General features: G+C 36.7%; 1 protein-coding gene across 11 annotated transcripts in view; it reads right to left on the minus strand.

Annotated features, from left to right (window-relative positions):
- The window catches only part of NPAS3 (neuronal PAS domain protein 3), a 615,258-nt gene that overhangs the window by 27,181 nt on the left and 561,058 nt on the right, over nucleotides 1-27,019 (minus strand). For all 11 annotated transcript variants that reach the window (XM_084521176.1, XM_084521173.1, XM_084521175.1 and 8 more), the window contains one exon: nucleotides 4,436-4,629. In XM_084521176.1, coding sequence (XP_084377302.1) covers nucleotides 4,436-4,629 — 194 coding nt within the window. The remainder of the gene's footprint in view (nucleotides 1-4,435; nucleotides 4,630-27,019) is intronic.

Consider the following 27,019-nt stretch of genomic DNA (forward strand, 5'->3'; position numbering starts at 1 on the left):
ACCTGGAACAGGAACCAGAACTCAAGCCTCTCCCCCTCCCATCTCTACACTCCTCACTGGCACAGTTTGCTGCCTCTTTGCCTGAGGAGGTGGCTCTGCTTTAAGATCAGGGAGAAGAAACGCCCCCCTGCCCAGCCCAGTACAAATGGGCAATCTCCTGGCGGACAGAAGCTCTGTCCTTGTGTGATTGTTCCAGTGGTTTTGGGGAGAGAAGGATATGGCAGCTTGAACTGTCACATTTTTGTGAGATAGCAGCACAGGTATGGAGAGCTAGGAGAATGGAAGCAGTTGTGCTGTGAAAGGGGAGAAGCAGGTTATGCAGTGGCACAGCCACGGCCCTGTGATGCACCCAGGCTGTGGGTGCTATAGTCTGCAGGGAAGATGATCATTCTGCTCTTCGCTGTGGTAAATTTGATGCAGCTTTATTTTGTTTCTCTGTTGCAGCATGTTTGTGCAAAGCCTTTACAGTGAAAGTTCACTTTAAAGTGAACAAAGCCAGGCAACTGTGGAAGCAGATTCACAAACACTTAAATTTAAGAATAATATTAATAAACAGCTGTTCAAAACAGACATAAGAAGGACAAAGGGTGTTTTTAGATTTAAAAAAAAAATTGGAAGAAAAAACAGGAGAATATGAAGATATAAGTGATGATATAAGCCACGACACCAAAAGAAGGAAAAGAAACTGCATCAAATAGGACACTCGTGTATATCAAAGATGGAAAAACTGATTGTTCACAGGGAGAAAAGAAAGAAACATAATGTATCTTAGAGCACTAGTTGTGAGACAGATCCTAAGCCCTCTGACAAAATAAAGCAACAGGTTGATCAGTAGGAATTTGGGTCTGCTGAATAGACAGACCTGATCCTGCAAAACATAAGCACAGGCAGATCAGTGGTTCCAATGACTTACAGGACTATTAATGTAATTGAAATTTAAAGATAGGGATATGTGCTTTGCTTAGTAAGAAACAAATTGTGCAGAGCCTCGTAAGCTTGAAGCTCTCTATGCAAGATTCTGCACATCTTAAGGAACTGCTGTCAACCATTGTCATGACCAAATGGCCAAACCCCTTGCATTTAGGATACAGAGTGGATTATTTCTTTTTGGGCATGTATTAGTAGATATGGCTATAGTAGTCCACGTTAAACTGGGCTACAGCCTCTCCCTAGATGGTCTCTAATCACTAACAGTTGACACTGAAAACACAGAGACTGATGCTGTGCTCTAGCAGCAGTCTCTTTATTTTGGTTTCCATTTTTTTTCATAGTTGAAGAACAAAATATTAATTGATAGCAAGCACCAGTGTGCTAACTGATCTTGTCTCAAAGGGAAGCTAACTGTTGAGTAGTTCCTGCACCGAGTTCTGGATTCTGATGTAGATCTCTTCATTCAAAGGAAAGTAACAAGATGCACCCAAAGACTTGAGTAATGTCATTCCTGCTCCCTGCTGTTGCAAGCAGGCAACCACTTGGAAAACTAGAAGTACTATTGATCTCACCCCTGCTGATCCAATGGTCCACTGTGAGCATTTATTTCAGTTAAGTAGCATGGCTTCTGCTCCTTACTCCTGGTGGCTGCCAGTAACTCCCCATTGCTCCATAAATAGTGCTTACAGCTTCCCCAGCATGGATCTATTTTTCTCTATTTTCATCAGTGTTGCACTTGCTTTACTGTTGCACCACAAAGAATTTCCCTGCTGCCCCCAGGCGCCATGAGTCAAGCCCATATATTCAGGACAGGATACTTAAGCTCCTTTTCTATAGCCCCAGAAGAGAGATCCCAACTTCCCTGACTTGGAGAATGGCCTTGGCAGATGCCCAGATAATTCATCTGACAGCTTCACATCAGCTGTTCAGTTACTTCTTTCCCTTCTTTTGCCCTTTCCATTCCTCCAGCTTTAATAGCCTTATTCTACTTTGTACCTGCTATGAAATCCAAGACCTGTTAATCTAACACTCTTTTCCATCAGTGGAAACCCTGCTGCCTCAGTGAGCTAACGTTCACCTCTCAGCCCTGGCAGAAGAGTTTCTACTATTTGAAATTCCTTTTATAATTTTAATAATGTTACCACCATGGCTTAAAATATAACTATTTTAAGATAAATTCAAGTACCATTGTATGCATTCTATGCTACCATAGCAGGTAAAATCCATCACGGACAGGGAAGTGACTTTATGATGTCTTTATTTTAACTAATGAAAAACATTATTAAGCTCAATGTTTTCTTGTATAAGTCAGCTAACTTACCAGAGTATACCACATTATCTACTCTTTCTATGTTATTACCAAACAAAACTCCATGTCTGATGCACCTTAGGTTTTTCAGTGATGACTTTCTCAAGTCATCAATTATATAGTTTTATCGCTACATGACAGTAAAGGAAAACTTTGAGAACAATGTTTCATTAAAAAAAAAAAAAAACATACACAATATAGGGTTCATAAAAATACCAAACTAACATCAGAGAAAGTGTAAATCTTTCTAACGCAGTCCAAAAATTCATACCACACCTGACTTGATGAAATAGTTCATTTTTCACATTCATTTCATTCCTGGCATTTTTTTGTTGAGTTTGCCAGCAAAGGTAACAGTAAGTGCAGGTGATTTTGTTAAAAGGAATGTGTTAATTAGGAACTGGACAGATACCAGCAACTCATTTTACAGAGTCCACTGATGAGCTCTGCAGTAGAAGCAGTTTTCCGTTACTAACAGAGTAGGTCACAGTCAAATCAAAGACTAAGGCTAAAGGTTTCTTCTAGATGCTACTGCTAAACTCCTGAGCTCTTTCACCAGCAGCCAGATTATACAGAATCTAGAAGCTCATTGGGTAGAATCACAGGCAAAAAGCCAGCCCAGACTTCAATACTGTTATCAGCTTTCTCTGTGACTTTGTCCAAATCACTTTCTATGTCTCAATTTCTCCAAACTTCTCCAATTATATTCTCTTTTAGAAAATACGCAGACAGTGTTCTCTTTAATAGCCAAGTAATATTATTACTAATATTATTGTGGCTGTTTAGCAACATAACAGCAAAGATAACCTCATAATTGAAACCCAAGATTATTTTAAATTGTGTAAGGCCCTGATTTGACAAAGCATTTGAGTTTATGTTGATGTGCTATCCTGAACAGAGGTATTCCATTATTGTGCATACCAAAGAGCTTTAACTATTAATTCATAATATGCTGTGGATGCTGTCACAGGAAATGTGTGCCTGAGTCATCTTGTTCTAGTTTTAGATGAGAGGTCTTCATGACCCAATGTTTTTGGCTGCATTACATTCTTCTTTTCCAATCTTTCTCCCATATCTCAGACTTCCATTAACAGACCCAGACTTCCTTATTTTCCTTCTCAGATCTCTTCACTCTGCTCTATATACCTATTTTGTAGTTTTTTTTTTTTTTTTTTTTTTTTTCCTCAGGGCCCTGAGGGCACCAATAAGCATTGAAAGTCTTGACCAGGCCCTTGGGGTTTCCCCCACCCTTGCCAGACTCAGGTCCCCACATCAGCCCAGAGAGGCTGCAGCAGGGCCTGGCTCCAGCTCTCCACAGCCCTGCCCTGCCTGGCCATGGGTCCCACTGACCCCAGACCAACCCTGTGCCCATGTCCTGGCCTGGTCTCGGCCTGACCCTGTTCACAGTGAGGTGCATAGACCTGGGGCTGCGCCAGTGCCACACTCCTAGTGGGACAGGCCTGGCTGCTAGGCCCTGCCCTGATAGACCCGCATGGGGAGCGCCCACTGGTCCTGGTGCCCTCACCACAGGCAGCAGACAGCTGAAGTTAAATCCTGTCTTGTGCCTTCCTAGATCACTCACCTCTATCACATCAAACATAGCCTTCCCCAAACAACTCCTCATCACCTGTTCCCATTTCACTGCTGCCTGTCCCAACATGCCCTTAAACAAGTTTATTCTACAGTTTTCCCAACTCTTAGCAGCAACAGATCCCACCTCTCTAGCTTACTATCTAGGCCATCTGTGCTTCTGTTCCATTAAACACTAAGCACAATGTGTTGTAATCTGAAAATTTGTTCAAAACCAGAAAACTTCAGGGACCAAGACTTGTGGAGGGGAGGTCAGGGGAGCATAAAGAAAGCCATACAAGTCAGACCAGAAGTCTAGCCCTGAATCATGCCTCTGATAGGGACAATGGAAGATTGTAAAAAGCAAAGAAAACTTAGAGGAAGCTTTCCTGATCTATCCTTCCCTGTTTCAGCAACATGTCCTGCAAATTATGGTTTCAAATTATTCTTTATCCTCTAAGAATGCAAGGTACTGAAGGTGATGACAGTGAGAGTGAATCCAGTGCTCTCATACAACACCAGGATGACATTGCAGGAGTCACAAATTTCAAAACTCTTTACCAAGCCAATAGAATAAAGAATACACGCAGCTAAAGCAAAGAAAAAAAAAGGAGCTAAAAGCTGTACCTATTTTCACAGTAAATGATATTGAGGTCCATATTCACACGAGTGACAAACATGTGGCAGTCAATCCTGACTTCATTAATTGTAGGAGGTGGTAAAGCATGAGCAACGACAACAAGTCCCATGATTTGGCTGGGTACTGTCCGTCCATGAGACAGTGACACTCTCAGACGTAAGCGGCCTGTTATATGAATCACCTGGAAAATAAAAACAGTAAAAGAAACCCCAGTGAATTCTGGATGCAACTGTGATATCAGTTTCTTTTAAAGGGTAACATTACTATACCCTACAGAGCACTTATTACAGCCAAAAATTGTGATAATTAACTGCCAGTGCTAGTGCTAGCTTATTAATATTGGCTGTCTACATGTTCTCATGACAAAAAAGAAGACAAGAACATAACAGGCAAATGGTTCACATTGATTAAATAAAAGCTCAGAACTCCTGTGCTATTGATTTTTGTTTTGATGGTTGTTACAGAAAGAGAAAATAATAATTAAAAAACAAACAAACAAACAAAACAAACAAAAAAACAAACAAACAAACAAAAAAAACCACACTAGAAATCCAACGAAAGGAAAGAGAGAAGGGGAGAAAATTGAAATAATGAAGGTAGAAAGGAAGCATTAATTTCCTAACATTCAGAGACAAAAAGATCAGCAGTTTTGAAACTTTTCCAGAATGGATTTAATTGAATTGCTAGTCACCTAACAGCATGGACACTGCTCACAGTCTTGATTTACTTCTTTATGGTTGGCAATATGAGAAGCAACAGTGTACAAGTGATCAAATTGTTTTGCCACATGGTCTTCATGCATCTACGACAAGGTTTTAAAGAGTTGGTAGAAATATGTCTTTGCTTAATGCACTATATATGTATTGAGGTGCTGATGGTCTCTCTCCCTATTCACAAGATAACGCCAGAAGATGCCCAGGAGATCCAGTTGTACTCCTGGAGAGTGAAAGTCTAAGAACGCTGCCTGAAATGGAATAAGTTGAAACTCCACATAAAGAATAACCCCACCATTCCAGCTTCACTCCTTCAGGAGTTCTACTGTGGAAAAAAAAAAAAAAAAAAAGGGAGAGGGAGTTGTTTTTACAATAAAATAAAAGGACCAATAATAAAAGCAGCCAGCTATCAAACTGAAAATGGAAATTGCAGTTCCTGCACTCATGCATAAGAGAGTCATAAGAACTCCAAAGTAAGTTGGAGGCTTTCTCAGATTTTCATGCTCAGAGTGTGTTCCAGCATCAACACAAAAAACAGGCTTACCCATCACTAGGATCACACTTTCACTGTGATCCCAGAGTTGGTACTCAGAGGTCTACAGTTATGTTGCTCGTTACTGGTGGAGGTGACAGAGACGGGATGTAGTTACATGTCCACTGATACTCAACTCACAAAGACAGCAGCCAAGCCCTTTGCTTACTTTTGATGAGACTGATAGTTAATAGAAAGTGAGAGAGAAGAAACTTTTCCATTAATAAGACTGAAAACTACATAGTGCATCCAAATTCAAATCTAATCCATGCTAGCAGATCTGTGATCTAAGTCTTGAAGTGACCCCACTGCTCCACCCACCACCTTAATTATTAAAACATCTCCTTTCTCCACTATTCTACTTTTTGGCTCCTGCCAGTGTGGTGGATCAGAATAAGAAAAGTGCTTATTTGTTGTCCATTTCACTTGCAGGTTTCTGACCACCCACGTTGGAAGTAATTATTATTTAAACTCACACTTAATGCACCTTCCAAGAGCAAACTATTAGCAAACTATTCTATGAATATTTGAAGAAGTACCTAAAGGCAAGGATGCAAAAACACCATTTCAAACACACTTTTTTATTTTATTATTATTATTTTTTTCCCTAGACCTCATTAACTAATGAAGAAATAGCTAAAAGAAATAGGATTAACTTCACAGGAGGGGCAGTAATAGTGTATTTTGCTCCTTCTAGCTAGGCTTGCATGTACATATGCTTTTTATCATTATCTGTCTCATTTTATCACGCAGCTTCAGCTTACTGCAAATACTCAAATCTGCAAACGCTTGGAAAAATGCTGATGGATAACGAGTAATAATGTGAAAAATAATCTTATGCTGAACGTGCTATGCAAAAGTATTGTTGTTCAGTTGTTTTTTCATAAAACTCCGTATGCTAATATGTTTGAAGTTGGCACTATGACTTGGGGGAATTTTTAAGATATATCATACTTAAAATCCATTTATCTCTTCGTCGTATTTTTTGAAACCTCTATGTCATTTGCAGCTAAATATCAGCATAATTTATTTTTGAACAAGTTTCTGATCAATCAAAACTCTATTTATTTATTTTTTTGATTCCTCATCTGAAATACACCTTAGACATAGTATTATCCCAAGAGATGGTTCCAAACCTGCTACGCACGCTATATTTGAACATTGTTGAATTTCAAGAGAGTTTGCTTCCAGATTCAAATTTTTAAGCTTGTTCCTAGCTCTTTTATGGATCAAGGCATGTTCTAAATCCCCATGTGAATTCAAATTTTAGGGGTCAGCACTCAACTGCATTCTGATTCTGTACACTGGGAAATGTTCAACAAACTGCCCTTCAGTTCCAGTGCCCGTGTGTCCCTAAAGAAACTGTATTTCCATGCCAGAAGTCCCTTTCTATGACAACATTAGTCAAACTCACCAAGTGGGAAATCTAATTGGTAGTAAAAAACAATTCTAGCTGTCATGACCTTGTCTACATTGTGAGTATTGCCACTTTTAACATTGGTTCATTTGAACTGGGATTAGAGGTGATAGGAATTATAGGGTCAATTATCACCAGGAGCTAAAATAAATCTCTTTATAATTCAATCCCACAGCAATAGTCTATCATATCCTAAAGCAGTATTATGGCTTTAATGAAGTTAAATTGCAAGCATAAACTGTTTTATGAAGGCCAGTACTTGGATGCAGATGTAAATATTTAACAAAAATTTGCTAGGAATATTCTGAAAAGCAGAAAAAAAAAAAAAAGAAAAAAAAAAAAAAAGAAAATGCAGCTTTCCCTTGCAGTTTAATGTATAAGTGCTTACCACTGAACAATCCAAATTTGTGTTTAAACTATAATTGTCTTTTTTTTTTCCTAGTAATAATACAGAAATAGATTATTACATTTAGATATCACAGTAAGAGAAGATGGTGCTACCATATTCTGTCCATAATATAAAAGTGGGTTAATGCTATATTCTTGACCAAAGGGATATTAAGAAACTTTGTATGTGAAGAGCTGTACAAATTTCTCCAGTATTTCTCTGCGCACCCGCTAAATTAACAAGGTGCACTGAAATTAGTAGAAAGACTCTTTTTTTTTTTTTTTTTTTTTTAAATTTAATGGGAGCTGGACTGACTTAACAGTTCAGAGACTTTTTTTTTTTTTTTTTTTTTCCTTACAAATTGTTTACTGGCATTTGTTGTAACTTCCTTAACAATTTCATCATATAGAAACAGAGGGAAATGTTGTGATTACAACAAAGTTTGTGACCTGATCTAGACCAGGCTTTGACATAGATCATTCCAACTTGTACTATTGCTTGTAAAATAACCTAGTTGTATAATATTTGTATTTGGATAGACAGGTGGGTGAAACAAAAAACATTCTGCAACAATAAAACTGTTAACCCTGTGAAATGAGTACAACACATACCCTGCTGTAAAAATGTCAGACTGAAGCAAAACAAATACTCTAAAATTCTTCTGTAGGGTTTAATTGCTTTGTTAAAAAATGTTAAATCAACTTTCCCTGACATTCCAATATTGGATAAAAATCATCATTTGGCTTTTATTTTTAGCTGATTAGAAAAGGGATTTGCAAAATATTGTAAGTACATATAAACACAGTTTATGATGAGTGTGGGAGTGTTAACAAGCCACATTGCTTGGACAAATATATATTTCTTTTCCCTGCCATATGCTCTCTTTAGTCATCTGTTAGCAATAAGCACTTAGATGTGCTCTACTAATGTCTTCTCATTATAAACAAGCACATCACAAAGACCTTGATAAAACCTTCCCTCTGTCAATACTTAAGGAAAGGAAAGCCCAGCACTTGAAAAACACATCTGGAACCTGCTCATCATTCTTTAAAGCCAAATCTCACCTCTAGAGATGGAAATATTTTCTTTGTCAAAAGGCATCTTTAAATATTACAGCTATTTTTTTCATATACATGTGATGTAAGAGGAAGGACATGTATTACCAGAGGCAATAAAAAGCTGCAAGCATGGAAAATCTGTGAATTTTATCTTTCAGATGTCTCTGTGCTCTTCAAAAGTTAAACTTCCATTAGAAAGAAATTTCTAAACTATTTCTTTTGTTCTCTGTGTAAATCACTATGCCAATTTACTATAGCACTGAAACCACAGCACTTGCAGAATTGCTCCTTCCCCTTCATTTCTCTTATGAGAGATTAAGTTTGAAGCCTTAAAATTATAGCTTAAATTTTGACAAGATGGTCATGTATGAAAACACACTAATTTAGTTTATGGGTCTGGATATTTATTCAGCTGTCTTATAACAACTCACAGATACATTTATCCCCCTTTACAAAAACTACTGTGATTCACAAGAGTTTATATATTTGTTTTGGTCTCTCAAAGGTGTTATTGTATCTTTCCAAAATCAACACCTAAATCTTTAAAATGCACTTAATTTCAACTGCTAAAATTGGCTGAAGAAATATCTTACAAGCTATAGCCATGTTCTTACATTAGTACTTTGAAGAGCTGTGTACTCATTTACTCAGATACATGAACACATCTCAAAACCTGCCTGTGACACTAGCAAGACATGTTTTAATGCTCCACAAGATAAATGAATTCAGGTCATTTCCAAGCAAAGACTGGACATTTGGAAGCAGGCTTTCCTCTGAACTTCCCAAAGAAAACAGAGTCCAGTGTTATATTTGCAGTTCAAACAGTGATATCCTAAAAATTCTCCTTTTCTAACATCAAAGTATATCCATGACTCTCAACCAAAACTTTAGTAAAGGTTTCTTTATCCATCAATGTTGTCATGTTTTCTCCATGTACCCCACTGTAACGCAGCATTTCTATTTGCTTATGTTTCCTCATGGTCAGAAGCCATTTACTTCTGGGGTCCTGCTGTCTCGTCCTCACTGAAACCAAAGCTTGCTCTCCCAGTCATCAGGAAAGCTTTAGAAAAATATGTAACTTGCCTATCCTTATCATTCAGCAGCAGTTGGGCTTGAAGAGATCCAGTAAGATCTTGTGTTTACAATTCCAGTAATACTTGCATATCCCTTACTTAGACCTACTGCTGACTACATAGTGAACACACTGTATTTGCAGTTTGTAGATGTGTGCTCCTGTTGTACGACTGTCTCTTTTCCTCTCTAACCATCATATCGTTTTTCTCCTTGTTAACATCACCCATCTCCAGCTTTGTATCACCTACCTTTTTGGGTGCCATAGCAGAATAACATGTCTACTTACAGTAAATGTTCTCAACTCTTATTTGGTTCAGAAGTTTGCTGCTTCAGTTTTATCCTTTAAGAAGTGCTTGTAGAACAAAGGAAAATAGCAGTTAGTGCAGCTGTGAGTGAGTCATTCTGAACCAAGGTGGCTAAGAAAAAGAGGCTAGGCAGTAATCTCTGAATCCCTAGAAACATCTTTGCAAGTAAAATGCAGTCAGTCTTAATTCAGTTATGCACTGAAAACTACCTGAACCTCTGTTAAGAGTTGTGGTCTTGAGCACCCTTTCAAAGAATGCAAGTCTGATTTCAAGGAGGGTGAACATTATTCCTAACACATACATAGTTTCAAGGTCAATAGCCTCTTTTCCATCTGCAAGTACATTTCAAATCCCCTCAAATACACCTGCAAAAGACAGTCTGGAAATGGAAATGGTATTTACATTTAAACAGCATATTTGGTCTCAGGATGTATTTTATTGTTAAAAAGTCAATACTAGTTTTTGGAGACACTCTTGGCTTTTCCCCTTTTTCCCCCAATATCACTCTCTCCAAATAATATGATTCAAAAGCTATTTCATTGCTTAAAACAGTCAGAGGCAGAATTTAGGCTAATCCTAAGGGGTTTAAAAATGTATCCTTATGAGACCTCAAACTCATTTGATGCTTAAAGACAAGCATCACATGAGAAACACCCTGGCTTGGCAGGCTTAGTTCACAGCTCTTGCTCAGTATCAAAAGGGACCCAAGTAGAGCACTATTTATTGCATATGAGAACTATTGAGTTCAGTAGCAAGCATAATAGCCAGAGTCACTTTCATTCATGTACACCATAGGGAAGAGCTGATCTGCGCAAAAGTTAGTGTTTTGAGAAATCATGTGAAAAGCTGCTTGGATGTCTAATTCCAAGTCTTCCTCAACCTCAAGGCACACAAGGTCTTATCTCCCACTTGTTTCTTGCTAGATAACAAGCTACAAGGAAGGGGATGGGGACCACTTTCTAACTCTCTAAATGACTGAAGTCAAAAGAAGAACCTGACACTGCTCATCTTACACCTATCATATGAAACTCACTGATATGGAAATGGCTAGGTTAGGGTTATCTAAGGAATAAATTGCAACTTTGTGCAAGTAATGGAAGACTGCTGTATGAGATACAACTCATAAAGCTGTCATTAAAAAAGCAACACATACACACACACACACAAAAAACACATATCTTCAAGAGTGTTCAATAGATTGTTTTTCAAGAGTCATCAAATTGTAACAGTCTAGGAAAAGACCAGTAGACCAGAGGTTGCTCAAGAATAATTAATAAAAAATATATCTGCATTTTAGATAGCATTAGATCAACACTGTTAAATCCTTAATTTATGGCTGATTTTTCATTCTGTTCCATAAGAACACTTCCATTTTATTATTTAGGGTAATATATTAGGAGCAATTATTTAGTACAACATAACACACTGTCCTGCACTGTATACTGACACGTCTTTATCAACATGACGGCTCTTAGGCCCGCACTCTGAGGCCCAGCTTTGCACTGACATTCACTGTAGCAGTAAAAGTTGCATGACTGAGACCCTCCATTCAAAAGCATACATGTATTTTAAAATATTGTTGTTATTGTTCCTATCTTTCCTGTGTTGTGATTTTTTATGAATTGGAACATATCAGCAACCCCTTTTTCTCTAAACTAAAGAGAAAATGCTAATGCAAAGCCAACACTCCTGAAATCAGCCTTATAGCATAAGCAACACAAACAGCATGTTGAGTAATTATACGTTGTAATTTTTCATTTATTTTGCCTTATACAACTGCATTTTCATAATCAGCCTTCTCAATAGGCACTCCATACATTTTACTGATAAATAGTATTTTTTAAATATATGCAGTGTTAGTAATTCAACATGTCAGGTTTTATTTTAATACCTTTGAACCCTTTTCCTTTTTAAGATCTCTTATTAACAACTCAATCTATCAACGGTGCATTATTTTTTCATAATCCGAAACTTACAAGCATTTGAAGAAGGTCAGCTTAAGAAACGGAAAAAGAAGAAACTGAATGAAATCACCACACTGCAACCTGAAAAAGTAGCCATAAAAATTGTTTTTATAACAGAATACTTTTTGAAGTAATTGGCACAAAGACTGTTCTAGTGCAGATTGCTGCAAGAGCGCTCTTGGCAAGAACATCATAAGCACCAGCAAAACTTTAATATGCTCAAACAGCCAAATACAAACTGACACCAGGAACCCATGTGTGGCAACAAACAGGAGAAAATAAAGTATCTCAATTTAATACAAACCTACATACAAAGGGATCAATTTTTGCAATTCGTGGTTTAGCATACAATAGAGCTGTCCTCAGAGTGAATAGAGAGTAGCTATACATAAGAAATTAGAATTATCAATTCGGGGGAATTTCTCAAGAGTCCTTTTGATATGTAATACAGCAAATATAATGACTAAGAAACCAGACATCAATGCATTAAATGAGATCAGGTTGAGATCTATTTAGAAAAGACAGGTTTAAGCTGGAAAAAGAATCTCTTTGATATGACCTCCAGAGCAGACCATTTGCAGGATTCAAGATGAGCAGATTTACGCTTGCATATCTGCTTACTTCACAGCTGCTTTTAAATATAAACTCTGTAATATCTAATATTGAGTTATTGCAGAATTAAGTCTATATAGTAAAAAAGATTAAGAACCTGGGATTTTCTTATACTCCTAGCAAATGTTATAATCGATTTTGTATATTGAATTCAGAGGAATAAATGAAACATAGTTAATTCTAAAGCTAGCTCATGTGACTAACTTATATTTCTAAATGATCTATTAGAATCTGGCTACCACTGATCTACACAAGAAATCTGGAATGCATCAGAAATTTTGGTAGTCTGTTTCCCTGATTTATGACCAATACTTATTTAACCCTGAAATTCAAAAGATAGCTCCACTTTTAACAGATTTTCTACTGCAAAGTCCCTTGGTGTTCAAATGTGTTGCATTTTTTTTTTTCTTCTCATAGAATGTTTGAAGTCCCCTTTAAAAATAATGCCTTGAGGATATTTTTTCCTTAATACCATTTAAAGAAAGTTGAAAGCATTTAGTTATTGAAGTGTGCTGGGTGTAATAGAGGAATTGTCAACCCTGCCCATGAGCAAACTCCTGGAGCTTGCTATTCCAGAATTCTGGTGCTACTGTGAGCAGTAAAAAATAAACTTGAGAAAGGACTTTTGTTGCATCAGTTCCAACATAGTTTATTGGAGTATCTGCGGGTAGTGGGAACTAGCTACATCATTTTGCAACAGAGAAGCTGGAAAGTTTTTTTTAAAAAGTTAGCCTGAATCCTTTATGCCAGGACAACCAAGTCTTGTTGCATTAAAGATAGCCAATAATAAATATTCTTCAGATGTAGTGTCTTTATTTCAATCTTTGGAGAGAGAAATAAAGGTGTTTCCCCCCCCCCCCCCCCCACACACACATTTTTTGATGTAGTTCTTAGCAACCCAACAATTACCTTAGGTGATTCTCTGCACAGTGAGCAAGGTCTAGATAAAACAAAATATCTGATATTAATGCATTTTTTTTACACACACACAGAAAAAAAAAAAAAAAAGAAAAAAAAAAGAAAAAAGAAAAAAAAAAAGAAAATGCTGTTGTTTGTAAAGAAAGAAATGGATTCCCAAGCTTAGCCTTGATTAAGACAGTACTGTTTATGTTTTACTTGAGCTCTTCACCTAGGGTTGCAAGCCCAGAATGCATTATGAAGATAGTCAAGAAAAGGCATATTCAGTGCTCTTTATTTTATGGCTAAATAGTAGGAAAGATCTGGGCTTCAGCCACAGGAAAGCAGGGACACACTATGAAAAATGTTGAGAACTACTATGGGAACTTCATTAACACCAAGTTTCCTCTGCTTGTGTTAATGGTATCTGTTACAGGCTCTTATGCAGGCAAGCACAACCATTTTGTTTACTGCACTGCTTGTATGGTTTCTCCTAGCATGGCACACTTTTCACTTGCTGTGTACAAACACACAAGTTTTCCTGGAAGATCTTTACTGCAAAATGCCACGACTGCAATGAAAGCAAAGGTAGAGATTGGCAAAAACGGTGAATTTTTCCTAGTTATGAATGTGCTTTCCTTCTACCATAAATGACATGTATGAATTTAAACTCTATATTTTCAGTTTATAAGGAGAAAACATAGCAAAGTATATGAACTGATTTTTCAAAAAATATAAGTGTGTATCTCAGAAAAGCTGCTACAGGTGGCCAGTAATGCCTCCACATCCAAACAGTGAAAAGGAATGAACATAGAATCACAGAATCATTAAGGTTGGAAAATACCTCCAAGATCATCTGGTCCAACCATCACCCTATCACCACTATCACCCCCTAAGCCATGTCACTAAACAACACGTCCAACCTTTCCTTAAACACTCCCAGGGATGGTGACTCTACCACTTCTCTTGGGAAACCCATTCCAGTGCCTGACTACTCTTTCTGAGAAGAAATGTCTCCTAATTTCCAACCTAAACCTCCCCTGGTGCAACTGGTGCAACTCCCCTCTAGTTCTATTGTTATTTATTTGAGAGGCCGAGCCCAGCTTCCCACTACTTCCTTTCAGGTGGTTGTAGAGGATGGGATACAAAAATTCTCTGACCTGTCTGCCAACATCTAACCTCAGTAGTTCTCTGAATGTGCTCAGCATTATATTTAAACAATTTTTAAAAGGTCTCGTAAGGTACTGATAAAGAAAATAGCTGGCATTCAAACAGCAAGCCCCAAGTGCTAAAATGTCTTTACAGTGCCTGGCTGTAGGGGAAGGTTAAGTCACACCATGACAGCCCTTCTAGAGAAGCAACTGCGTGTCCTTACGTGCAGTTGTAGCAGGTCAAACCAAAGGTCAGCATCGTCTCATGGAATGGCCAATAACAGCTGACTAAGGGAGAGTATCAGACTAGGCAAGCATATAATGACATTTCCCTTGCATATTTTCTCAGGACATCCTGAGATAAAGGCATTATGTTAGTTTGGTAAGTATTTTTGGTAGGTATTTTTGTATTCAGAGTGCCCCCTGGTACTGAGTTTCACTATGGACCCAGTAAATGCCTCCTTTTGCTTGTTCTGAGTTTGCTATTTACTACTTAATTTTGTTGTGCACCTTACATATTGAAAGACTGCAGAAAATTATACACTATTGACCCTCTCTATACACTGATGCTCTCTGTCATGTGCCTCCTTAGTCATCTTTCTTCCAAGCTGAATCTCCTAGGTATATTTTAGATGTTTCACAATGTTGATCAATGTTGTCACTTTTTTGCTTTTATATTATCTTCACTTTGAGATGAGGTGGGATAATAAGTGCACAAGTATTCAAGATAAAGACACAGCATTGATTTGTACAGTGGTATAATGGCATTTTCTGTTTCATTTTCTCTCTCTCTTTTTTTTTTTTTTTCCTTTTCCATTGCTAGCACTCTGTTTTCTTTCTGACCACTACTTAGAACTGGGCTGTTGCTTTCGTAGACCACACATTACAACTCAAAGTTATCTCTTCTGAGCAGTAACAGCTAGTTCAGAGCTCATCATTGTATATATACAGCCAGGATTGTTTTTTCCCAGGTGCATTACTTTATATTTACCTGAACTGAATTTTATCTGCTATTTTATAGCCCCCTTCACACAAAATCATGAAGTTCTTGTGCTGCTGTTCACATTAGACTTACATTTTTACAATCCAATAAGCACTGTAACTGCCCTGTTTGCCTTGGTCTTCATTTAATTTATGAATATGCTGAGAACCAAAGACCCCAGGGATAACAATCTTTGAAAAAAATAAGTGACCTCTGAAACTGAAAAAAATGACCACTCTTGTTTTTTTTTTTTTTTTTTTTTTTTTTTTTTTTTCCTTCTTAACAACACTTGTCCTCCCCCTCTGCTGTTGGCAGTTCAATTTGTTGCAGACTTTTGTTCAGGGACTGTGATTGGCCTCTTCTGTAAATCCAGCTATACTGGATATCAAATGGAAATCCCCCTTAGACATGCTTGCTAGTTCCCTGAGAAAGCTGTGTCAATAAAAAGTCAATACTTTGACTCTTCTTTGACATATATTTATTTGGGTATCTACCAATTCTATTTTTATTTTCTGTAAAAGTCTTCCAGGTTATGAACACCCTTGTGCAAAGAGGCAAGGAAGATGTTGCCTACTGTTTGCACTAGGCACTATAAATTAATATATGCAAAAAGAACACGTATATTAGGAGACATTCTTGCTGAAACAAATCTCTTGCCTGACTGTGCACCCCTCAAAGCCCTAGTTTGTCTCTATAAAATGTGAATGAGTATACAGACTTATTTTGCACAATTCTGTCAAATGCAATGAAATACTGATAAATTAATAGAGACATGCAAACTGTATGTTCAATGACAGTGATTGCAATAGGCCATAAATGTTTGTATCTCAGGTTTGAGTTACTTTTAAGAGACATGTGACCTGCAAGCCTGCAGTGCCATCCTAAGCCTCCCCTGAAATGTTTGAAGAACATGCAAATATAGGTACATATTTTCAATCAAATCCATTTTGTGAAGAAATATTCAGTGATGAGTGTTTCACATTTCAATTATACATTGTCAATTCACTCCAATTTTGGAAAAGATTTGTGACCCAAAATCCAGTTAATTTTATGGAGAGATTTTTTGTGGTATTTCAAGAAACTGTACTGTCACTACTAGCTGAAGTCCGTCCAAACAAGATATGTGATTTTCTTTCAAAGAAAAAACTTCTATTCCACTTGGAGATGGATGGTCTTTGCAATGCTCTGACCTTCTCCTTGACAGCTACAAATGGACTACTATTTATGATTTGTTTCTATAAGCCATTTAATGTAGCAAGCTAGATTATAGATAGCAATTTATTTGTAAAAATCATAATAAAACAGAATTGTTTTAAATGCCAGATGTGGATAAATGGGAAGCAAAAATTGATGAGGGAAGTTTCATGTTCTTGAATCTACACTGAAGAATTGTGGCAGCCTTTTGGTTTATCCGCACTTAGAATCAATTTAGTAATTTTTAATTCACTTTTTGTTGTTGTTGTTGCTTAACATTTATTGTTGTACTCATGCAATTAATTCAAAAGTTGGCAACATTAACATGCAAAGATTAATTTTCTTTTACTCAAGCACCTCCTAGAATACGTTTTTTTGAACAACAGGTTACAAAGAAATTACCTCCACATCAATCACATTAATAAATGAGATATAGTAGGGGTGTTGCATGCCATCTGTCAATCCACAATGAACCTTTCTTTATATTTGACTAAGTTTTCCTATGTAATTTAATAAAATTACAAGAAAAAATTAGGACAGCTATTATGACAGCTCTGTCTTTCACTCACTGGAGTCTTGACCAAAAGACAATTTGAATACTTAGGACTCATCCCCTGCAAGACTGGAAATCTCTCCTTTAAGAGTATGATGCACATATCAGGTCCTATTGAAATAAATGCTGCTTGCCCCATCATCCATTGGTCACAGAATTTGTAACTTCACAACAACCTTCAGGTTGCACAGCTGTCAAGTGTTTCTCATCTGGAATGAGAGCCATTCATTTGCCCTTGATGTCACACTCATTTACGATGGCTGAAATGTTTATTCAGAAGGGAAGTAGAGATAATGAGCAAGGTTTCTTTGCTCTTGGTTACCAGGGGCTATTCACAAGACTTCAGACTCACTCACTGTGTTTCTCATTGTGACACAAAAAAGCACAGAAAAAATAGTGTTGCCAACTGTCATTATTTTATTATGACTTTCACCATATTTGGTGTTTAACTGAAAGCCTCAATTTTTGTGCCTTTTTTTCCCTCTGTGTGTGATTCAGGTTGCTGCTGTAAACTGGATAAACTGACAAAATAGATTTTTTTTTTGTATAGACAGGCAAGGAATATGCCTTAGACAATGCATTTCTTTGTGGCCTATATAGGGCTAGAATGGACTCAAGCATTTTGTTCTCAAAATGAGGATTTTATATTTCTCAGTCAGTACAGAGGTTCAGATAAATCTGCACAGTTAGGTACAAGAAGACACAAAGAATGAATTCAGCACTCAATGCAGACCTTAAGATACATGAGTGTGCAAGCTGTGATGCATGGAAGTGCTTCAGGGCTTCTAGGAACCCAACTCAGACATTTATTTATTTTTGCACAGAGAATAAAACATGGTCTTGGTTCTCTCCCCTGTTATGCTGGGAAAAGTACGTAGAAGAAAACTCCAGTCTTTTCAGCATTTAAGTTAAAAATCTGAAATTAGTTCTTTACGTAACAAGCAAGGATTGTTACACATATTTCATATATGCTTCAATCACATGGACAGTCCATGGATTTAGTGGGACTATATCCATGATCTATGTGAAAAATAAGAATCTACGTAATCTTGGTATCTGTTAAGATTATGGGAGATTTATACAATATTTAACAAAACAGTATCAGTGAATTCCTATAGAATGTAGTTGGAATCTACAAAAATAATGTCAAATGCCTTAGAATAGTATCTTTTTGATAGGTTTTACAATCATCCTATGGAAATGCTTTACCAAGCACATAGATTCCCTATTAAAACATATGGGATCATTAAAGATACCCTGAGAAAAAAAAAAAAAATCACTTCATTCTTAATAAACCAGTTAGAACTTTTCAGTAAGGAGAGGGAAATAGTCTAGGAGCATTTGTAAATCTTAGATACATTTATATGTTTTGACTTGGTGAGTTAATAGTAGCCCACTGCATATTGATCTGCACCCCTGTGAAATCCAGGGATGCCTGGTATAGCCTTACAACGTAAAATAGCTCAGGATTTGTCTCATTATCCTGTATAAGTCATTTCTATTAACTTTTCTCCTTTTTTTGTCATCCACTTATGTCAAGAACCTTCTGTAAATCTCAGGTGAAATCCACAGGACACTTTGTACAAAAATGCACTTTGAATAATTGAGCGTCTGGTTTAGCTGCTAAATTCAATGCAAGCCGGGCTATGGCACTGTATATTTTGTTGGATGTATTTTCTGGCTTTGTGGGGTATTGGCTGCATGATCTGATATAAACTGAGGCTAAATGAACTCTACAATTTGTATTCCTACAGCCACAAGTTTATTTATTGGCTTTTTTTTTTTTTTTTTTTTTTTTTTTTTCCTCCTTGGCTCTGTCTGTAAGGTTCATTACTTACAGTTACTGCAGAATCAATTTGAAATGGCCAAAATCAGTGATGGAATTTATAGCACAATAAACGTACTGCCATACAAGTGCTGTTACACATGAAAGGGCCTGGGAATATTCTTTTCAGCAATCCTTCCAAACAGAACACTAGTAGAGTGTTCTGTTTTTATCAATTTAACAGAATCATCACAGGCATATTCTGAAAGGTGTAATCCTGACAGCTACACAGCAGATTTTCTCTGAGGCAGATATTTTTACAGGAAAACAATATTATTGATAAAATCTTAGCATATCAGAACACAGAAGGGAAACTGAACACATCTTTTTCATTCTCCACATCAGGCATTTGAAGTTCTATTTCACCAAAAACAAACAAACAAAAAAAACCACAACATAACAAACCAACAACACAACCAACAAAACAACAACAAAAAACAAGCCAATCCTGAAACAGAAACAGCCTATAACCACATTCTCACACTCTTGAGATAGATGTTAATTAGTTATCAATTTAGGAACTCTGCAATCTAAAGTAAGAGCACAGTGGGTACTATGGTCTGTGGAAAATGTGGAGGGCACTTGAAGCTAAAACATAAAGTATAGCATCAGGAGTTGCCTGTTTATAAAGTTTATAAAGATTTACAATTCTATTTAGTCTATTCTTCTTCCCAAGTATCTCTATTACAGACATCTCATATTTTATGCCATTTTGAAGCACAAAAAGTTTTAACTTTAGCATGATACATTGTGAAAAAAATACAGAAAAGACAGATGGCAGGCTGTCCTCCCCAAAACTCAATTTCATAATATGCATGTGATTGCTAATAGGCGGGCACTAAAAAACAATTTTCCTTGACGGAGGAGAGCTGATAAATTGTTAACATAAACTTCGCCTGTGGTTGCTCCAGTGATCTAAAGCTCTTCTGTGAGTTTTGTACCATCAAAGTCTGCATCTTACAACCATATCAAAATTTATGAACGCACATGACTATAAAGTGACTGAAAGCAACCCATAATGCATGTTTGCCTATTGTGAATCAGCTCCTTGCTTCTTCTGGAAAAACTGTGTCCAGTGCCCCTTTCTTAACCCTGGGCATGTGACTGTGGGAGAACCAGGCTAGGTTCAGTGATGTCTGGTGAGTTAATTAAGATGGCTTTGCATTTAGGTATCTCTTAATCACAGTGCTAAGTCTTCTGGTAGACTGCCCTAGCCAATGTAGTCTTTGTAATAACATAACAAAGTGAATTATGACAAAAACTGAAATTAGTTGAGTATTTAGGGAAAAATATGTACACATCTGAGCAGGGAGAAACAAATGAGAAGGCTATTAAGCTAGTGGTTTTCAAAAGGAGAAATGTTTCTCTAATATTTCAGATAAAAACATGCCTAGACATTCCAATATATGACAGAATTCAAAAGGCCTGTTGTATTCACATGAAATAAAATAAAGCACTGCATTTGTGCATGCACACATTCTTGGGGAAAATTCCTAAGCTATTTGTACGTTTAATAAAAACTGTTTACATTGAAAGTACAAAGCATTCATTTCAGATTTAAACATTTTACTACAGCTGGTAAGCATGAGTTACAATTTTCTGAAAGGCTTATAACTATTAGATATCTGTATACCTGTAGGAATTAAGATCTTATTTCTCAAAATAACTGAGAAGCAGTAACTCAACAGCATATGAGCAGACGAGTGTCTGCTCTAGTATAAACATATTTGCCTGGAACAAAATAAGATGATGCTCCTACCACATATTTAATTAGACAATTTTCTTAAGTTTGATTGTGAAGACTATTTTGATTGGTCTCTTCCTTTTATACAGATAAGATGCTGCTTGCAAGGAGGTGACTAATTCTGTAAAGCGAAGCCATGGGAAGAATCCATAATTCTTGAACTTTGTTTTAACTAGAACAATACTGTCAATATTAAAGTCCTGTTGCTCTAATTGCTTGCAGTTTATATTGCTCTTCATATGCCCCTTAAATTAAAAATAAAAGAACTGCAGTAGACTAGGAATAGATTTCAAAATTAGGAAATAGTGCCAGACTTTGGCAGATCCATTCTTTTCCAAGTATATTTGGATAGAGCCACTGGTGTTATATATTGTTTGGTCTAGGATGGAAAATTATACAGAGCCTAGAATTATAACTGAATATATCTAAACAAAGGAAAGGGAAAAGGGGGTGGAAATGAGAGCTTTTAATGTGCTACCACAAACAAAATTGAAAAACATATTGTTTACAACTGATGAAATAGACCTTGACTGTGTCCTTTTAATGGCAAGCAATTCACACAGCAATGTGAACAAGAAGTTCAGAGAGAATAAAATACCTATCCATAAAAGTGAAATAAAACTTGTAACCCTCTTTAGGATAACCTCTTCAGAGCTCAGACCTCTATGCAATATGTATGGATTGATAATACAAGCTCTAATAAGAAGTTTGCATGAAAATACAATTTACAATTAAGTGTAATACACTTAATATTTTCATTTGTTTGGGATCTTTTGCATGATTTTTAAATAATGTAGAAAATTAGAATAGATGTAGCCTCCCAAACTTATTCTCAGATATTATTTTTCTTTAAGCAGACATAAAACGCTTGGTTCTAAGGAGGTATAGCCAAAAAACATAGCAATAACAATTAAAATTTCTTATTTCATACTGGTTAAGGATGTATTAAGGTATATAAGCTCCAGGGTCAGTATAAGCCTTGCTCAGCTTTCTTTAAAAGCATTGGGAGTAATAAAGACTTCCATTTTATCTTTGGTGAAATAATACTGCTGAAATATCACCTCATTTTTGATGTCAGCAATGATTTCTTTTTACCTCCATGATGTCAAATGGGAATTATTATTATTAGAATGACAGCTTCCTAATGATGCTGTAAAAAGAAGAAACTGAAATTTTTCCCACCAAACATTCATATTCTGCCTTCTCCGTAGGGTAAAGCAGATGGGCTCACCCAAACGCCACACTGAATAAAGATATTCTTCAGCTAGTATCACTGCATAAAACAGAAGAATCAAGAAGCATGCCTGAACATTTAGAAACAGAGGCATAATAGCATATTGAGTTATACAGTGGTGTATATGCACCAAGACAATAGAGCAAAAGGACATTTGTACTGTAGGAAGACTGTCTGGGAAACATGGCCTGAAACCCATGATCAATTTTCTGTTCTAGAAGGTAAATACAGAAAACTAGTGTGCAGATGCACCAGGTTAAGTCAACAGCTGGAGGGAATAAAAGCCTCATGTAATGGTCCTTGTTCTACCAAGGGCTTCATGTATAGCATACTGGTGCTGAAATGTTCTGTGCCTTTGTTATACTTTTCTGCTGCATGAGCAGGTACAGAGAAACCTTCTTATTAACAGCAAATTATATAAGAAATCTGGCTTTTGAGGAAATGATAGGCCTTAAACCTTACGAAGCTACCTATTTTTCTAGAAAGTCTGTAAAGAGCAGCTGGAGAGTGGTACTATCTGCGTGAGGGAGTGGGGCATTTTGACTTGCTAGTACTTTCACTTTGGTCCAAATATAAAGAGCTACAGTGCATAACGTTTCCCTATAATTTATACACATGCATATTACATATGCATAATGCATCAGCTTCATACTAAAATCTAATGAGAAGCTTGGAGATCTTCAGTTTGGAGAAATCTATGGTGGGTATGAAACATATTAAGCAAATGGAAAAAAAAAGTCTCTATAGAGAATTAATTTTGATATAAGAAAGGCAAGTTTGTAAAGAGCCAAGCCAGATGCCAGCCCAGGAGGTGGCTGCTGCCACTCCTCTCCCACATTGAAGTGGCCAGAGGAGCAGAGTCAGGGAGCTCCTATGGGCAAAATCCAAGTAGCAGGAAAACATGTTTCCCTACATGTTTCATTGCTTCTTTCTCTTTCTGAGGACAAAGATTTTGAAGTAGTTCTTCTACGGTCAGTGGTACCCCATTTTGAGAGCAGGAATTCATCTTTTACTAAGTGTTCTGTAAATGTGCTGCTAAACTTTGTACCATTTGATCAGAGTATTTTTTATTTGGCATCTCATTTTCCCTATTCAGGGCAACCGTCAAAACAAAGGAAGTACCAGCCTGAGAAAATGAAGTGTGATGTGCCGGAACACAGAGATGATTTGACAATATTCATGTGTTAGAAAGAAAGGCTGAGGATGAAGTACTGCATGCAATCACGGCTGGCTCTGACACAATCGGCCATTGTTATCTTTGGCATATACTTGATCTCTTGGTATGTCAGCACTTTCCAGCCTCAGAGGAGTGTTGCAAAAGTACATTCATTAATACAAATGACATTATAAGCAACAGGAAAAAGCCAATAAAAGATAATGCTTTCTGAAGATACAAACCTGCACAAAAAGTAAAAGAAAGTTTTAAAAAAATATGAGAGATATGGGTTAAAAATAAATGAGAAGTAAAGATGCTTTTCCAAGTTTAGGACTTGGTGAAATCATAACTCAGTGTTCATATGATTTTTGCACAATGTAAATAAATGAATGCAGTTATTATATGATGGAGAAATATGAAAAGTAGGAAGCAAAAAAAAAAGAGCAACTTTTATAAGAATTCTGTAGGGACAACTTTGACAGGACAAAGAAACATACTTATGAATTGTGGGCAGCTAACACATTTCAGCATGTATTGAGTAGAAGAACTAATGATGAAGGAAAGATTACTGGAAAATTAATGATGACAGTATTTAAATAGGGTCTTAAATATTTCCAGCTGTAAAATAAATATCCTCTGTTGTTTTCTACGTTTAAAAGGATATGTGATTGAAAAAAAAAAAATATTAATGAGACCCATCTTGTGTAGCTGGTATGTAAAAGGTGCTGTACAACCTTAGCTGTTCAAGAGAACACACATTGAATTATAGAGCCTTTGCTTTTGTAGAATGGCTGTAGAGACAGTTGATAACACATAACCTCTTTACCTTCTTGAGTGCAAAAACTACAGTCTTTCCCGGTGTCTGTGTTACATATGGATGATACATTTGAAATGAACTTCTTCTTTCCCAACTAATATAGCCTGTGACAGATCATAGTGTAATGAATGGTGATATGTGAATGCAGGTACTAAATTTATGGAACTCCTAAAATATATTTTTGTTTAGAATTTTTGTGTAATTCTTTAAGAAAATATTTCCTTGCCAAGGCAGCAGTGAAGAATACTCTCTTGCAAAAATGTGGTCTTAACCTTCTAATTAACCAATGACACTACTTATACAAAAGGTAAATACACGTGTTTGCGTAAATTATCAGGATTATACCCTTATGATTTCAGTTTAAGATGTGTATTTTCTATTTAACAGCTATCAATCTAATTTTACCATATCAAAATGTTATGCAGAATATGAGATAAATTTTCTTAAACGTAAAATTCACTGAAATGCAAGCCTTAGAACCTTCCTATTATTCTCATTTTAGTTCTGAATTTCATGACTGCTTCACACTCAATTTACCAGATTAACAGTGGAGAGATGATACTGCTTCTGCAAGTACCACTGATGAGCAAGAAGATGTGTTTTTCTACGTTAGCTTGATATTAGTTACATTTTTTTCAGGGTATCAGCTTCTTGTCCTTTCTAAGCATACTTTGGAGAAAAAGCTTTGAACTGTTGAAAGAGGTAAAGATCTATAAAAAGCTATTACTGTCTGCATTTACACATCGAATACACTGTTTACATTATGAAAAGGAGGCGGGCCAAAATATCCCCTGGTGGCAGTTAGAAAAACAGCCAAGTGAAGCAGAGATGTCGGCAGCAGCATCTGCCTGAATTCTGGCTGGTGATTCTTCACAGAGCACCATGGCTCTCTTGGCTCCTACATAAGGCTTATTCCCACTCACTAACAACAAGCAGTGGCAGACAACAACAGCTGACAAGTTGAGAAAATTTTGGGAAGTGAAGACTTCTTTCCTTCAGTAGGCATTCCCACCTAGTAACATGATACTTTCTCCCGGAGTGTAATAGGTGGCATTGTCTGCTTCTCACTCTGTTGAAATCTCACTGTTCTCATCCACCCTCACTGGTCTGTGAGGAGAAGGAAAGGGATTCACAGGAAAGTGACACTGGAAAGAGACTCATAGGCCCACTGCACTACTAGTTCACAGTTAGATAAACAGTGCTACTTAGTGCAACAACCTCTTTTTTTTTTTTTTTTTTTTTTTTAATCTCTCTGACTAGATAAAACTTAATTCTTGGAAGAACGCCTGATTTGGCTTGGAGCTGATATATGTCCATTTTGAATGTTTTGTTGCATATCAGAGTAAATCTTGATCTCATAGTTTTCTTTTGCTGTTATATTCACTGATATTTAATAAAGGTAGCTTCAGAACTATACTGCCTAAAAATCAGAACCAGAGGCATTTGCTGCTATTTTGGTGATGAACTCTTTTTATATCACTCATACTTTGCTAACAGAATTTATGAAAATAATTAATCTCTCAGAAAGTAGTCTGTGTTTGCTCAATTTTATGTTTTCTTTCCTTCCAAAATCCAGTCTGTGATCTAAGGTATTTCCCATTTATGCAGCTTGGAACATGCTGCAACAAAATCACAACTCTGAAGTCATATGAACATTGAAGACACTATTTGAGGAGAAACAGATCCCGATATGGGTGTCACGAATACTACAGCTGCAGTCAGCATGAGGAATGATCAAAGTTTGAATGTGTCTTTTGAAGAAGGCTGTTATTAAAAGAGCTTTTATATAATAGTAACTGGTTAGTTTTCTTAGTACTACTGTAATAATAAATGCCTAACATATTCATGTCTCCGGATGACAGAACAGTTCTACAAATCATAGCTGATGCTCAGCCCTGAAAATGTGTTTTGAGAAGGTGTAGCTAGTAGCTGCTGAACAGTTTTAAGAAGTTGGTTAATGTATTTAGATGTCAAGTGTGAACCAAGCTTCTCCAGACAGCTCTCCTAATAGAATCTCACAGCTCTGTAGCAAGGCATAAAATGAACTCTAGTCTTCTTAATCCTGTGGCAGACCATCTTTTCTTGAACCGTATCTTTATATCTACAAGTAGATACTTCATAAGTCTCAGATTGGCCCATTAGTATTTTGTTCTTTTATAAGTAATGCTGCATCTTTACTAGCTAAGAGACTTCCTTTTGACTAAAAGGTCATCGATTTACATGGGTGAATTCTCGATCAGTTCTTTCTCTCTGACAAATTACCTTTAAGTCTTCTCAGTGCTGAAAAGTCTAGGGAATGCATGTGCTGACATTTAAAAAACTCTTCACATAATGCTTCCTGATGTTGGTTTCTTATTCCTTCTTCACTCAATTAAGGAGGTGTGGCAGTAGCCATGTGACAAAATACTAAATTTTGCATTTTCTTCCTACAGAAAAGGTCAGGATACCTTTCTGGGACAGAGTGAAATCCTTGACAAAAGATTTCAAGGGGGAAAAATATTAGAAGAGAAGAAAAGAATTTAGGCCAAGCTGGAAAGTGGGATATGTGAATTCCCTCAGGCTGTGGAGGGAATTAAATCTGACTCTAACATAACCCATATTCAAGCAACGCACTAATCATTAGACTATTATGCAAAAGAAAAAAAAAAAAAAAAAAAAAAGTGTTCTCAACAAGCCCATGATATATTGGATTCTTAAAGTGAATTTAGCATAGAAACATCTGAAATTCTGAAATCCAGGTGAATCTTTCCCTTAGACAGGAAACAATCATTTCAGTTTTAGACTGAATCAAGAGAACAGTATCACTAGGCAAATGTGTTTGCACTAGGCAAGTGCAAAATGGCATAGTTTTGTCTCTCTAACAGAGATTTTGTCTGCCTTGCTCTCTTCTATACCTAAATGCTGCCAAAAATTGCACTTGAAGTGCACAACCGAAATTTCCAAATCTCGCCCAAC

The sequence above is a fragment of the Aythya ferina genome, assembly GCF_964211825.1.
Source record: "Aythya ferina genome assembly, chromosome: 5".
In the NCBI taxonomy this organism is placed as follows: Eukaryota; Metazoa; Chordata; class Aves; order Anseriformes; family Anatidae; genus Aythya; species Aythya ferina.